Raw genomic sequence first — 15791 nt, 5'->3', positions numbered from 1 at the left:
ATCTTCGGGTCCATTAACTAGAATATTCCTTTAATCCCACTACTATTACTGCATCGCGGTTATAAATAACGGAGACAAACATCCCTTCCATTTTATCTTTGTCATCTATTCTTTCAACTTCCACACCATAGCCCTAGTGCCACTGCTGCCTGATCTCCGAGCGCTAGCGCCGCCGTCCCCCACCACTCAGCCCCCGAGCGTATACGAAACAAGGCACTCATGACAATGAGAATGGGGAAGAAGGCAGCTGGATCCAAGGCAACTGAGGGTGGGATGAAGAAGGCGGATAAGAAGAAGGAGTTGCAACTGTCGGCCCCTAAGTATGGGAAGACGGACCAAACTGCGCTGCCGACCCCTGCATGTGCCTGGAAGCAATCATCACTGAAAGAGGAAGACATCAAGGTGTTGATAGCCGCCAACCTTCTCCAAGAGAAAGATGTCATCAACTGGAGACCTGCCTTCGACAACCCGTGGCCACTGGAGGAGTACCCGGAGGAGACGGTAATCTTTACACATTTCATTGAGCACAGTCTTGCATTACCTGCCTCCGACTTCTTCTGGGGTTTATTGGATTATTACAAGTTGGAGCTTGTACATTTGAATCCCAATGGCGTTCTGCATGCCGCTATTTTTGTGCATTTGTGCGAAGGTTTCTTGGGGATCCAGCCCCACTTCTAGCTTTTCTGGAAGTTCTTCCGAGTGAAGTTGTAGCCAAAGAGAGAGCACACTAAAGTAGTCAGAGGGGCTGGAATTCAAATAAGGGAGAAGCTCAAGAGCATCTACCTAGACTACAAGTGGATTGATTCACATTCCTGGGAGAAGTGGTGCTATATCGGCAACCACGACCCTAAGCTCCCCAAGTTAACTGGACATCACCAACCTAGAACAACAGATGGTTGGATGAGCCAAGCCATGGAGACTGTCTGCAACTACCTGAACTCCTGGATAGGATATCCAAGCTGAAGTAAGAAGGTTTGACTGGAGTTAGGATGGCATTTAGCTTCATGAAGCGGCGAACTCAGCCCTTACAGCTGCGATGCCGCTGGGCTTACGAGTACTCGGGAGTTAGTGACCCATCAAGAATGTCTCCCGAGGAACTTAGCATAGATGAAGTCATGGCGCGGTTGAGGCATATGTTCAAGAATGCGGGTGAAATCCCCACAATTGTGCGAGAGTTCCGCACTGCCAACCTACCAAAAGCTGTAAGTATCCGTGACCGCAGCCCCTGAGTACTCATTTTGTTAATATTCAAGTGTACTAACTTGTTTGTCTGTGCACGAAGATGTACATTTGTACTACTCTGCTCCTCCTCGTCCCGGAACAGAAGATATTTGCGAAGCTACTCCTTGCATCCACACGGTAGCGAGCGTGGAGAGTGATGATGATGAGGAGGGGGGAAGAAGAAGTAGTCGAGTCCTTCAGTAGCTCTGATTCTGATGCTGCGGAGGGCTTTGAAATCAAGGCCTGACCATCTGATAAGGTTGGATTGTCCTCTGGATCATCAAAGCGTGCCGCTGAAGATGATCTAGAGGCTGCACTTCCTCCACCACCGAGGAAGAAGCAGTCTGTTGCCAGGAGCTAGAAGTTTTACCATTTCAAGAAAGTTACCTTAGTTCTTTGAGTCAGTGGATTCATCATGTCCTCTGAAGGGACAAGCCTGGAAAGCTAACCATCGGATTGCATCAATTGATGCTTTAAGATGGAGCCTATTATTCTTGATATCTTCGTCGGTTTGCTTCTCAATGACTTGCTCAATATGACATGGCTTATTCTTCAAATTCTCGTAACATTGAACATTGTATTTATGAGTTGAACCACAGTCCTTTCCTATGTGAGAGTCAAGAAGGCACATTGTTTTCCATTACTGACTTTTTTCCAGCTTCTAAACCCTTTCATTGTGAAAGCATCTGATCCTACTTTTCCAATTGGCTTTTTAGAAAACAAAACGCATGGAAGCAAAAGGCTGCATCTTTTGTAGGTGAGTACTCTAACCAAGGGAAAGATTTGAACCAATGAGCTTGAAATCTGCGTGGGCTTTTCTTCGGACCAGAAGAAGGGTACTCATCCTTAAGAAATTGGTATGGACCATCCTTCATGTACGCTTTGACAACTTGATCTTGTTCATCAGGAGGATAATCCCAAATTTGTTGACGTAAACCTAGATCTTTTTCCACTACTAGGACACTAACACCTTCAGGATTGATTCTTTGAACTTTAGATGGTGATTGCCTTGGAATCTCCTCTGCAACCTCTTCATTTTCTTCCTCCTCTTGCTGTGCAGCAAGCCAACTAGCAACTTCATCTGTCTTAGAGTCAGAGCAAGGAACAGTGGCGTCAATCTGTTCAGGGTTTTCAAGTACGTCAGTGTGGCGGATCCACTTCGGATCTACTTGGTTAAACATGATTTAGCCGCCTGACACGCGCGCTCATGCCTAAGCCGAGTAAATACGAAGTGCCGTCGGATTTTCCTCTGATTTAACCACTTGAACAGGACCATTTTAGCAGACTCACACGAAGGTGAGCGGTTTCAGAGAGTACAACAAGTCCACCGAGTTAACAAATTAACCACTTAGTTTAGTTGCGAAGAGAACATCGGAGTTTTACAGGATTTTCAGGAAAACACAGAAGGTAAAACACTAGCGGAAGCAATCGTCGGGGTCGGACGTCCTGGTGAGGCCAGCCGGGACATCACTGATCCCTCTCCTCGCCGTCCGAGGAGGGATCCCAGTTGACCGTCCAACCCGGAGAGAGCTGGGGCGGCCAAGTGCCAGCAGGAGAAGGGTCAGGGGCAGCAACTTCACCTGAAAAACAAGAGCCACAACAAGGCTGAGCTACTAAGCTCAACAAGACTTAACCGACAGGAGTAAAACTACTCCACAATTCTAGACATGCAGGGCTTTTTGGCTGAGGGGTTTGTCTGCCAAAAGCACTAAGTCAAACCCTATTTTCAAGTTTTAGCTCCGGTTCTAAGTTCATTAGCCGGTCTAGGTTTTGCAACCTATTTTAAGCAATCATAGAACCAAACAAGATATGTAGATATATCATCAAAACTATGTCATCATCAGATTCCTCATTTACTCAGGGTGACATAGCGATCAAGCAATCTCAAACTGTGAGAGGCAGACGAATCGATTCGAGTTCTTTAACCATGCGTGGTGAACCTAACCTCACGACATCCGCGCACCCGGAGGTCGCTTCCTGTGTCGGCCTTCCCCATCAATCCCCTAACCCGTGTCGGGCTCATTTCCTTTGGTGCAAGGTTCCACAGACCCGGCCTCTGCCGTTCTGGGACCACGCTTGCCACCACGTGCGACAACCAGCAGGGGAAACTCTGTTCCAAGAACAATGGGGCGACCGCTCACATCTAGGTTCAATCCGGTACTAGGCTTCCTCATCCCATACTAAGTATGAGGTTAGTACTTTCAAACACTTGATCACGAACACCACCACTGTCGGGCCTTAGCAAGTTTTCATAGACAGACGGGGCGATCATCCAACCACCAAAGAGTTACCCAAACCCTGCCCCGTCCATCGTCCTTATGCCGGTGGTTGAGATTTGGCGGAGGCGGGCGTCGTCGTGCGGTAGATTTGATGGACACGACCGGGTTAACGGCGCTAGAATCGAGGGCGCACAGGTGAGAAGACAGGCAGCCGCGGGCGCGCGGGCGAGCGCGGAGCAACAGATTGTCGGGCGGCTTCGGATAGGGCGGGGAAAGGAGATGTCGCTGCCGTGGTTGGGATTGGCGGAGGACGAATCGTCGGGTAGCGACGACCAGGCGGCGCGACTGTGTTCGAAGTGACGAAAAAGACGGGCGACATCGGGCTCTGCGGCCGGGATCTGGTGGTGTGATGATGGGAGCGGGAGGCGAGGCGCTGCAGAAAGGTTGTAGAGGGGCTTCCGCTGCCATTGGGGAAGGGGGCGCGAGAATCCATTCGGTCGCGGGTCAGAGACGAGGCTGAGCAGCGGGCGTCGGAGAAGACGAGCCACGTGGTGGGGAGACTCTGAAGCGGGCATGCAACTCGAGTGCGCCTGTCGCGGAAGATCTGGGGGAAAAAGATCTCGCGGGTCCACTGGTCAGATAGAACGGACGTTTGGGAAAGACTTAGAAGGATCCGACGGCGGGCTGGTTTTTGGCGGGGTCGGAACCGAAGCAAGTGGGGAGGGGTCGGGTCTCAGGGGTCGGGACCGGTCGGAAGGTTGAACACTCAGGCGCGGCAAACTAGACAGATGATCAGGGGCTAGGATTAAGATTAACTTGGGAGATTTGGGGCCGGTTGTCACAGTCAGGCACACTAAAAAGAATCAAGTGTCTTCCTTTTTAGTACCATGATTATCAAAAAATAATTGCTCAATTAGCATCTACAAGCTATTGACTAAGAACTAAATCAAAGTAAAATTAACCAAACAAATTTATCAATGAAGTGTCAAAGTGTCACTAGTTACCTTGGCAGTGTAAACTGCAAGAAACAAAACAAAGATCCTTGGGGCCGCTGTGTCTTGGTCTTGCACGTCGTGAAGCCGCAAAGGACACGGGATTTGAGTTCTTGATCAGTTGATATCGTGAGCCTGACGGCCGACGCGCGAGAGCCGAGAGACGATGGTCGATGGCTTGAGATTTTGTCGATGTCTCACGTAACGCAAGATCTCACCTGCTCGTGAGCTCATCGCCCTGTCCGGTAGGGTTAGAGATTTGAAAATTGGGGAGACCAGAAGGTGCCGAACTGAAATGAAACGACGAGTTCCTTCGGAGCCCTCAGAGTGATTGTCTCCAGGCTGCAGCAGGCTACTACGAACAAAACAAAAGGATCCAGCTGCTAAGCCCATTTAAGCTATATTTTAGTCCATGATCACATAAACTGCAAGCGCTATAGCAGGGGGGTTAAATTCTTTTTGCCATGTTGGGGGGCCCATGGCCCCCGCTGGCCCCCCTTAGCTCCGCCACTGTCGAAGGCGGTGGCGCATACAGGAGCAGGGCTAGGGTTGAAGGGGAAAGGAGAATCCAAGGGATGAGAATTGTTCACACGGATCTCAAACAATGGAAGTCATATAACTAACGGGCTACTGGAAGCCATACAGGATTAGTGGGGAATTTGAGGGTATGTGGACCCACTTTCTCTAGCTTTGGATGTTTTAATCGATGAATGGATGAGGATGATGCCTCAAGTGGAAGCACGCCCAACATTAGCTAGACTCATTTACAGTAAGAAATGGGCCATGAAACGTTGTTTTGAGAGATGGATGGAAGAAATGGGCCACCGGCCACCGTCTTGTTGCCGTGCCAGATCATTAGCTGGTGACCTTTTGAAATCAAACCTTAACCCCAATTCTTAACCCAAAATCTCATCGAAGGAAACAAAGAAGATGAATTAAAATAAAAAATTCCACATATTTCTTTCTCGAAAATCAAACAACAGGTAAATAAATATAGTCATTTTCATAAAAAATGAACATGCATCTCTTTTCCAATGCCTTACACAAAATGAACTGAAATGTACAGCTTTTCAGCTTGCTCACATGTGTATCTGTACCTAGCAGACAATTCGACATGAATACGTGACCCCTCCGTTTCCAAGCTATAAGCTAGACAGCTAGTTGTTCCCGTCGGGCGACAGCACGGCGTGGCTCCTCGTCGCGCCGGAGCCAGGGCAGAAGGTGACGTGATAGTCGACGCTACCATTGCAGGTGAAGGTGCTGCTCCTGTCGTCGTACGCGTAGCTGTAGGCCTGCGGGCACTGCGCCTTGAACAGCCTCGAGTACCCGCTCGGCTTGCACGTCGCCGGCGACGCGAACCGCCCGCGGCAGCAGTACTCGTCGGTGCCGAACGCCAGACACGCGCTCTTGCAGCCCACCACCGCCGCATCGCCACCGTTCCTCGCCGACGACGCTGCCGCTCTCACCGCCAGCTCGCCCGGGCACACCTGGTTGATGTCCGCCGGGCACGAAGTCCGCTGGCAGCGCCCATCGCCGGCCGCGGCGGGCTCGATGTCCACGGGCAGGTTGAAGCCGTCGACGTTGCTCACGTCGTAGAAGTCCTTGTTCGCGCCGCCGCCGAGGGTGAACTCGGCCAGCGTGGCCGGCGGGGCGCCGCCGGCGCCGCCGCACGCGACCTGCCCCGTCCCGCAGTCGCCGGACTCGCAGGAGAAGCGCGCGCCGGTGGTGGTGGTGCAGCGGTGGCGGCCCCACACCCGGCCCGACCACGTGGCGCCCACGCCGGGGAAGGAGACGGAGGCGCCCGGCGCCAGGGCGAAGCCGGTGGTCGGGAACGCGGGGCCGCTGGATGTCAGCGTCGCCGGCCAGACGGTCTCCGGGCAGTTGTTGCGGAAGGTGAACTGCACCGCCTTCGCACCTGTCGGTGTCAAAGAAAGAACAAGACCACAAATGTAGATCGAAGATATCGGTTAGACAAATTTCATGGATCCGATCATCCGCAGTTCATTAACAAATAACAAATAACAATAAGATCAATAATGCAGATTCAGTTTAGTTTCATGGGAGCATGAATGCATGATTACTTGAAAAGGACAACTAGGGTGCCATCTACATGGGTGATTTTGATTTTCTTAAAACATAAGAATTGAAGGGCTTTTTATATGTATCATCCTGACCTTTTAGGCATGAACTTTACACATTCATGCTCGCAGAGATATAGTATGTTGTTGTGTTTCCCAATATATACTTTTCGTTGATGGTGGGTTCCACTTTTTTTCGAGTTGAAAGTCTGACGACAAAAGTTGTATCTTTTATTTCTCAGAGTAAAATGCACAGTCGGACCTCAAACTTGGCTTGGTGTGCCATCTAGGTTTCCAAACTCTCAAAATGCACATCCCCATCTTCAACTTGCTAATCGGTTCATTTGAGGTTCAAATCATCGTTAATCATGTTAAATCATCCATTTGTTTGCTGATGCATCCGGGGCTCGCATATTGGCTCCTTGTCCCTAGCTAGCTTCCATATTCTTCAAGGGGGGTTTTCTGCAAGATCTACCAGACACATTTTAGGTTTTGAATTTGGGGGGATTTTAGGGGGGCTTTTCACAAAACTGCCATGAACATCGGCCAGATCGACCTTTGCTCCTTGGTAGGCGGCATGGCGAAGCAGCAGCGGGATAGGGTCCCGGGTGTCGGCGGCGGCTTGGGGATGGGCTCAGCCAGGTTAGGTTCTAACGCAAGGTGGAAGGGCACCGCATGAAGGATGCAGACGCACGGCGCCTGAGGGCCAAGGGAGGCGGCGGTGGCGTGGCACTTGCGTGCCCGGGGAAGAGATGCGGGCGGGTGAGGGGCTGGGGATGGGCGGCACACATGTCACTATGGTCATTGGAGGTGATGTCGGTGAGAAAGAGGATAAAGGTGAGGAAAAGGGAAGACGGTGGACTGACATGTGGGTCCCACATGTCAGGTCCACGTCAATGCCCAATCACCATGCTACTTGGGCAGTTTAACCAGGGTAACGGTGGTTTGGACTCTGCGTGAACCAATTAGCAAGTTTGGAAATTCAGATGTGCATTTTGGAAGTTTGGAGACTAGATGACACTGGTTGCCAAGTTCAAGGGCCGGCGGTGCATTTTACTCTATTTCTCAAGTAGAACTTCCACCAAATTTATTGAGATGCAGTTGGCTTAACAGAAAGTCAGTTTTCTAAGATGAGAATTGTTTTCGAGTTATAGTTTTGAATCTCCCAAGTAGAAAGCCAAAGCCTTGAATTCAGTTCTTAGAAAGTTTTAACTTTTGATCGAAAATAAAGTTGGTGATACTTACTATATGTAGGTACTATCTCAGTAGGCACATCCCTGAACTAGTGACTGCATCTCTTCAACAATATAGGTGAGATTGAAACTTTTTACATTTAACTATATTCATGGACAGTAAACCGGGTAATATTTCGCATGTAGAATCAACTACTGTGTGAAAGGCGAGATTTTTCTTTCCAATTATAGTTGAGGGTGCATTATTACAACTATGAAACGGCGGCTGCAACAACCAACAAACTCTCTCTCTCTCTCTCTCTCTCTCTCTCTCTAAAAAACATGAAATGGAATTACGAGTCTCTCCAATTTGCATACATGTACATAAACAATTAAACATATGAATAAGAGTATCCTATGTTTTTTTTAAAAGTAGACCACTATATATTTGGTGTTATCAAAGCAAGCAAAAAATGCCTCAGAAACTAAAGAATTTATCTATAGGAGTGATATTGAAAAAACATGATGGGATTTTTTGAAACCCCTAAAAAGATGCTGTACGCATATAAACACAATTAGTTTGAAAGGACTAGGTTTTTATAGTGCTCCTTTTTTCTGAATTGACGACCAGAAACTTGATAACAGAATCCCAATATGTCGGTTGGAATCGAACTATTGGTCTCCAACTAGCTGTGTAGAACGTGTTTCAACTCTGGAGGAAATACTTGTATACTTCGAAAAAAAAACTTATATATGGTCATAAAATCAGAAGCAAGGACATTACTGTTTAGTAAGTTAGCGAAGTATTGAAATGTACCACTAATATGTAGCCTACGGCTCTACATTTTATTCCATCCTCACGCGCTTGATACAAATTTCAAATTTATAAGTTTTCGGAATGTTACTTCAGTTGTTTAATTTGTTAGGGTGCCTATAGAGCACGAATCAGAAGTACTATCTCTAGGAAACATACATAGAAAGGAAGCTGGGAATTAGGAATGCATGAGAAGAAGTCATCTTTCCTACTGCATCAAAAGTATGTTAAATCTGTAAAAACTCAAAAAAGGAAAAAAAAGAAAGAAGTGCTCCCTCCGTCTTAAATTATAGTTTGTTTTAATTTTTCCAGATTCATAGCTTTGACTATGCATGTGGATATAGTGTATATCTAAGTGTATAGTAAAATTTATGAATGTAAAAAAGCCAAAACGACCTATACTTTGGGATGGAGTGAGTATGTTGTAGACGTGAGTATGCTTACCGTGTGATGTACTAAGGAGGAAGACCAAGAATACGATCAGACGGAGATCCGGCACACCTCCAGTGGCCATGGCCATCCTCAACGAGTGCTCCTCCTCCACGCACAGTCTCTCTACCAGGTGCCTTCTGCCTTGGGATTGGAGTTGTGTTTGTGAAGAGAATCGGCCCGTTCGCTTCAGCTTATTCAGTCGGCTTATCAGCCACCAAACAGTGTTTTCCTCTCAACAAATCAGCTGTTTCAGCTTTTCAGCCGGCTTATAAGCTGAAGCGAACAGGCCCAATATCACCAGGCTATATACACATGTGGGTTTTTTTTTTGCGAGAATACATGTCGGTTTGTTGTGGCTGGATGCGGCGGGTGCGTTCACTGATTGCCATATGGAGGGCACATGTTTTAGCGTACACGCATGTCGTTGAAGCTAAATAATGCTGGTATCTAGTAGCATGGACGCTACTCTCTCTTTGTCAGTAACTTGCCAGCATAGGACGCGTATTAGGCGCCCAATGAGTCAAGCCTGCATGACTTCTTTTCATGGCAATACCGTCCACCTAACCGTGTCTCAGACTCTCAGTTTGATGGAGCCCATAGATGTGTCATGTGTGAACAATGGCCATTATCTAAAAAAACTGTGTGAACATAACACACGCATTGGATAAAGAGTCATGAGAAGCATGACAAAATCGATCACAGCCAAGTTCTTAAATCAACAGAGATGCCCAACGTACAGAAATCCTTGTTGTGATGTCACGAGAGAGTTGATGGCATCTCAAACCTCTTTATCGAAAACATAGAGATACAGGAGAGTGGGTTAATTGAAGCTAATTAAGTTTCTTTTACCCTGCCATTGCCATGATCCATACAACCAACCCATGTTTTGCTCTTCCTGCCAATGGTGGTGTGGACACCAGCCGAGAACAACAGCTGTTTGATCGACAACTCTTCACGCTCAGAGTTCGGCCGGGTGCGCACAAGAATTATATTCGGCGATTTGATTCGGTAACGAAGGAGAAAGGAAATGTATTCAGCATTAAGATCACTATGAAAACCATCCATTTTCAGCACACCTATATGACGAAACACCTACGGGACGGGACTGCACAAGTAGTGAAGCAGTATGAGTGCAAATGTATACATCACTAAGTGCAAACATTTGTCCAATTCCAGCGCATAAAACAGCAAAGCCGTCGGGGCTGCACAGGAAGTCCTTGTAGGTTTCTGGAAGAGAGGCGGTGAGGGCAGCAGGAATTAAGAAACACATTTCTGCATCGCAACGTGCTCTCATTTAGCCAACCAAAAAGGTAACCAATATGCAGTCCACTGAGGCCTGGCCTGCAAAGTAGATTGTGTAGCAGAAATGAGTCCATGGACTGATCACTCATAGATGGGACTCCAATCTGGTTGACTGGAAGAAGATAGAGGAACCGAGCTGTGTATTTTTTTTAATTTTATTTTGGGGTACTATATACTCAGGAAAGGATGAGCCATGCTAATCTATCCTGTGGTACCATAAATATTGCAGGTCTAAGAAAGATTTGCACTAAATGTTCGAGTGGACCATCGAATGAATATCACCAGAACAGCCAAGCTAATTTTTAATCACCTAAAGTTTCGAAAATTACAGAGCAAAGCTACTATACTATTTGACTTGTTGGATACTGATCCTGTTCTTGACCAGAAGAAAAACTACAATCACTACGAGTTGTAACGTCAAACAAACTGCAAATTGAGAAATTGTGACTAAATCACAACATAATATGCCAAATTTGCAAGCAAGATAAAAGATTGGTATAAGAAGAAAACTTTATCACAATCCATTCTAACATCATGTGAATTGATTAAATTGACATAAATCCATGAGAACGGGACCCAAAATCCATAAGTATGGCTGAAAATAAAAATGATGATGAAGTTCTGAGAAACAGTAAAGCAGCATTTACGGGGTGGTCTATCCGAAACCCTAAACCCGGTGCAAACCCTAGAGCACGATTGACTCCTCTAGTCCATTCCACTGCAGATGGCCATCCCACCTCACCCCAGGCGATTCCGCTCATCAAGCTGGGAGGATGATGTCAGCCTTGACGGCAGTCTTGATTTTGTTTATCGCATGGCAGATCAGCTTTCCAACATCATCCATGGCCCCTGCGGTGAGATTGTCAGGCAGCAGTACCTGGTAGGCCATGGTTAGAAGAGACCCCTCGGTGTTATTGTGGCGACAGACGGGAGCTCTGGAGGTGCTTGCAGCAGTGACCAGAGCTTGGCTAGCTTTGCCGTGGCCATCTGGGAGGATGGCAAATCCAGATGGCAGGAAGGAGACAAAGGTGTTGTTACCACTGTTCATGACAGCATGCATGGTGTTCTCTCTAATAGGAGCGTACACCACCAGGGAGCCTGACACGTCCGTGCGTGCCTCCTGCAGGATCAACATCTTGTTTTTCGTTCCATCAGTGATCTGCAAGAAAAATGAACAATATGATTTACTGTTTGAATAAACAAATGGAATGCACTTCGATGACTAAAAGTGATTCAACAAAGTTTATTTCTAGTGAATTTCTCTAATCATGTTCCAAACCAATTTTATTGGCGCTGATTTATCAAGATGGAAGGGTCGGAAATATATAAAAAAAAGCGCACTCACATTGGAGCAGAGGACAGACACGACATTGCCAGGGTGGCCCGTGGCAATGTAGCCTAACTCCTTCACTGCGGTGTCAATGGTGAGCATATCCCACTCGCCACGGAGCTTCTCATTGCGGAGATAGTCGAACACGTGCTCAGGTGGAGTGCTGGGTAGCCACAGCGTGGTGGTGGCACTAAGAACCAAGTCGGCGGGTTCTCCAGATGCAGTGCCAGCTTTTCTCCAGGTCACCATGCGTACAGGTGCATCAGGCCTCTCAACGCCAGTACCCATGCTGCCAAACCACTCGTTGATGTTGCTCGTTGCCTGAGTCTGAGTGACAGGCCCAGAGACAGCCGTGTAGAAGCTTGCCATCATCTGCTGCGCCAGCTTTAGGATACCTGTTGCAGCCATGCACAATTTACAGAATGAAACAAACCAAAAAACTGATCATAAAATGTGGATACAAAAGCATATTCCTTCTCCACCTGCTACGTTGCTGTTGACTAACCTGTGTTGTTGTTGCCTAGATCACGGCTGGAGTGCAAAGCAGCGGCATATTCACGCTGCCTCTGGAGTGAAGCGAGCCAGCGGCGCGCACCCAGGGCTTGTCCGGTGAGGAATAGTGGTTTAAACATCATTGGCACGGTGGTCTCATCGTACTCCACATGCACAATCCATGTGACCTGGAATATATATAGTCCAATGTTGTGAACGCAGAGCCTCAATGTGCAACAAATACACAAATAACTATGAACGTCACATGTTTCTTAAGCTACCCAATGATTGTGAAATTCAATAACAGTACCTTGCAGTATCCATTGCTCAGGTCCTTAATTAGGCAGCCAGATGGAAGCAGCCTGCAGCCCATATACCTAGCTGGTGTCACTTCCCGTCCAAGGATGCCATCAACAGAAACGTCCATCACAGCCCATTGCTTCTCATCAACCAGTTTGCTAAACCTCAAAATGTTCACGGTGCAGTTTGGCACACGTGGTGACTGCACCCACAGCTCGGCATTCATCTACAGGCCACTCAATCAATTGTGCTCTCGTTAGTCATGGATGTTCAATCACGATTGACCATTGAACTACAGAATACTGATATATGAATGCATGTGTACTCACCAGCTGAATCTGCCCATCGCATGAAGCAAAAATGCCAGTGGATACAAAATCACCAGCTACCACACTTGCCACGACCCCTGGAAACGTCTCAGACCAGCGAGCCTGTAAAACGACAAAGACATACGCACAAGGACACATATATATAGTACACATGAGAACCCAAAGTGTGTTACCGGAAAAATGGAGCAGATACGTACCGTGTCCATCAGGATGCCAATGAGGTCAGTAGCAGTGCCCCAAACCATGGCAGTGTCCCTGGTTGCCTCCACGACAAACCCCTCGGGGCGGAGCCCAAACAAGCACGGAGACATTCTGGCTCCGTACTCATAGTTAAGCATCTCACTGTCAGTGGTAGGTAGCCACATCGGCTCCCCCTTGGTTGCGAGCACCAGAAACTGCTCCATAGATGTATCTGCGTGACGGCGAAGTGCTTCACGATCAACTCCGCTGCTGATGATCCACGGCGCGGGTTTTGTGAAAGCAGAAGTGTGGATAATCTTGCCGTGGACAACAGAAGCACGCAGACATTCATCCTGGAGCCTTGTATTCTCGATGAGCAAGCGCTGCTTCTCTGCCAATGGATCGGAGGGCAGTGTCTTGCCACCACATGTGATGCATGACTGAATCAGCATGGCCTGACGGAGTGATTGGTTCTCAGCCAGCAGTGAAGCATTCTCTTGCTGAATCAGTTTGTTTTGCTCCACCTGAGCCTTCTTCTGCAAACATTAATTTGAAGAAACAGAAATTCTATTCAAAAGGCAACATGAACTTTGGCACAAAGGACCTTGGAACAAGATTTATGGGAGCTGTCTATGCACGAAAAAGACGCTATAACATCAATGTGAGATGGTGGGTAGAAAGGTATGCTACCTTCATTTGAGGGCGTCTGTTTTGGAACCAGACCTTCACCCGACATGGCTCCAAACCAATCTTTGTGCCAAGTGCCTCCAGTTTCTCGGCATCTGGGTGAGTACACGTGCCATACACACTGCATAAGATTAGAAGCAGATAAGCACAGGCATTCTTCATACCAAAAGATAGTGGATGATTCACTTTCATTTGCATTGTCTTACGCCATGAGTTCTTGAGTCTGCTGTGGTGTGAGGCGCTTGCGCTTAACAGGCTTTGAGGGCTTGCACTCAGGAACATAGTCCTCATCTTCAGGATCAGTGTGGGCATAGCCCTCATCTCCCAAGCGGTCCTCAATTGCATCCTCCTGGTTGTTCCATAGCTTATGGGAGGGGTCATTTCCGAAGTCCAGACAATGTCGGTTCTCATTGGCTTGTTGACCCCCTTTCTCCATGGTGACCTTGTAACCATAAAAAAGAAAGGAGTAGCAGTGAGAAATGAAATAGTGTAGAATAAATGGTAGAATCTTTGGAGAACTATGGTGCCTATAGTAAAAAATACCCATTAACGCCACACGAGTAGAGAACAAATAAATGTACTGTATATACAAAGTTCTGGAGGACAAACTGCTTGAGAAAGCTTGCCCAGTGCTTTAACAATTGGTATGTATGACACATAGTACCCACAAAGTTGTGAAAGACTAACTGCCATCTCAATCTTTTGCAAGCTACTTAAAGTAGAAAGAAACATAAATCAATTACTAGTGCGTAAAATTACTGGAATACACATGGCTTGGCCAAATATCTAGTTATCTCAATTCTCAATTACTAGTGCGTAAAATTGATGCACGCATTTCGATTGCTGTGAAGAGGCTGTGGACGCAGTACCACTACACATTGGAATTCTGATAGTATTTTCACAACTCACATGAATGATGAATGGAAAATTCATAAATTACATACGTACCAAGTACCAACTAGGGGTAAATGCATCTTATGTTGGCCTACATCGCGTTTGCCTCACTGCTCGGTGCTCACAGCTGGGCGAGTAGGCAGGCAGCCGGGGGGCATACAAAGGTGGCCGGAGCCGCGGAGGGATGTGGGCGATGCGGGAGCGGGAGGGATCGGAGCACCCAGGATGTGGAGCCATGCGTGGAGGCCGGAGATCGCCGCCGAATGGAGCAGCGCACAGCACCGGAGCGTGGATGGCTACTGGCGGCTAGGGTTTAAGCGGCGGCGCAACTGCTGCTCGGAGCTTCGGATCGAAGGAATTAGCGACGCGCTCGGGAACGAACGACGAGTGAAATTGCCGGTTGGCTCCTCTGTACTGTGAAGGAGCTTGGTGTGGGTGGGCCCTCGATCTCTTGGCCTGGTATGAGTTCACTCGTGGGCTAGGGGATGGTCTATAAATTTCGTTACCTTACCTGGGCCAGGCCAGCAACAGCTGTGGCCTGTAGGGAGGGGCAGTGGCAATTCTTGGTGGGCTGTAACAACTGGATAGCTTACCCTGAAAAAATAAATAAATAGACAGCCCCGCGGCGGGATATGTAAACTGTTTCTTTCACGATTATTGATTAACACCTCCTGGCACATTTCAGCCACAGCTCTTTTGCCAGCCCGGCTCATCCCATGAGCATCTTTTGCCCGCCCGGCTCAGCCCAACGGCCCGACAGGTTTGGCCCAGCCCGTGACTCTTGAAAGGTCGGGTTTCAAAAATCGTCAACGAGCTCGAAAACAATCAAACCGACCCAAGCCCGAACCAAATTTTTTATTTTATTTTTTGAACTAAAAAGAAATGGAAGCACGAGCCTATCCAAAAAGAGACCCAACAACACACATGAGATGGTCGTGGAACATGGAATTTAGGTCAGAAGTTCACCCCGAGCCCATCCCCAGCCTGCATTATGCTCAAGTCTACAACATCAGCCTACACCGGACTCGGTTATTAGGGAGCAATCACAAGCTAATAGGAATGCTTAACTATAACATCTGATTATACCTTAAGCTTTTGGGGCCTAAGCATTAGGTCCTCTCTGGATGCTCAACATGCATACTAAGAAGCAATTTATTGCGTGATTCAACCTCATGCAGTCCTACCCTAATAGATGACACGTTTCCATCTCGCCAATCTCAACCACCCCCTTGATTTCTTGCTCCTCACATATATAACATGATTGATGAGTAAGAAATCAAAGGGCACAGTCAAGATTGACAAGGTGCGGTACATGGCATCTATCAGGTGGGCTCACACGGGATTGGATT

The 15791-nt window shown here is 47.6% G+C and overlaps 2 protein-coding genes across 2 annotated transcripts; both read right to left on the bottom strand.

Moving 5' to 3' along the window:
* Positions 1-5462: 5462 nt before the first annotated feature.
* On the bottom strand, positions 5463-9177 carry LOC117845866 (thaumatin-like protein 1b). The gene is made up of 2 exons (XM_034726946.2): positions 8941-9177; positions 5463-6347 (listed from the first exon to the last, which is right to left on the bottom strand). The coding sequence occupies exons 1-2, from the start codon at positions 9014-9016 to the stop codon at positions 5590-5592; spliced, it is 834 nt and encodes a 277-aa protein (XP_034582837.1). The 5' UTR covers positions 9017-9177; the 3' UTR covers positions 5463-5589.
* Positions 9178-10754: 1577 nt separating this feature from the next.
* LOC117843281 (homeobox-leucine zipper protein ROC6) lies at positions 10755-15568 on the bottom strand. The gene is made up of 9 exons (XM_072291796.1): positions 14497-15568; positions 13755-13990; positions 13552-13669; positions 12855-13397; positions 12682-12804; positions 12363-12578; positions 12066-12240; positions 11576-11955; positions 10755-11389 (listed from the first exon to the last, which is right to left on the bottom strand). The coding sequence occupies exons 2-9, from the start codon at positions 13982-13984 to the stop codon at positions 10991-10993; spliced, it is 2184 nt and encodes a 727-aa protein (XP_072147897.1). The 5' UTR covers positions 13985-13990; positions 14497-15568; the 3' UTR covers positions 10755-10990.
* Between the last annotated feature and the right edge of the window lie 223 nt (positions 15569-15791).

The sequence above is a fragment of the Setaria viridis genome, chromosome 2, assembly GCF_005286985.2.
Source record: "Setaria viridis chromosome 2, Setaria_viridis_v4.0, whole genome shotgun sequence".
Lineage (NCBI taxonomy): Eukaryota > Viridiplantae > Streptophyta > Magnoliopsida > Poales > Poaceae > Setaria > Setaria viridis.
The sequence above is the reverse complement of the archived record's forward strand: the minus strand, read 5'-3'. Positions and strand labels throughout refer to the sequence as shown.

Excerpts from the sequence above, each read along its gene's own strand:
- LOC117845866 (XM_034726946.2), bottom strand. The coding sequence starts at position 9,016 with ATGGCCATGGCCACTGGAGGTGTGCCGGATCTCCGTCTGATCGTATTC. Across the intron at positions 6,348-8,940 it reads CCTCCTTAGTACATCACACG|GTGCGAAGGCGGTGCAGTTC; the intron begins GTAAGCATACTC and ends TGACACCGACAG.
- LOC117843281 (XM_072291796.1), bottom strand. The coding sequence starts at position 13,984 with ATGGAGAAAGGGGGTCAACAAGCCAATGAGAACCGACATTGTCTGGAC. Across the intron at positions 12,241-12,362 it reads TGAGCAATGGATACTGCAAG|GTCACATGGATTGTGCATGT; the intron begins GTACTGTTATTG and ends TATATATTCCAG. Across the intron at positions 11,390-11,575 it reads TGTCTGTCCTCTGCTCCAAT|ATCACTGATGGAACGAAAAA; the intron begins GTGAGTGCGCTT and ends TTTTTCTTGCAG.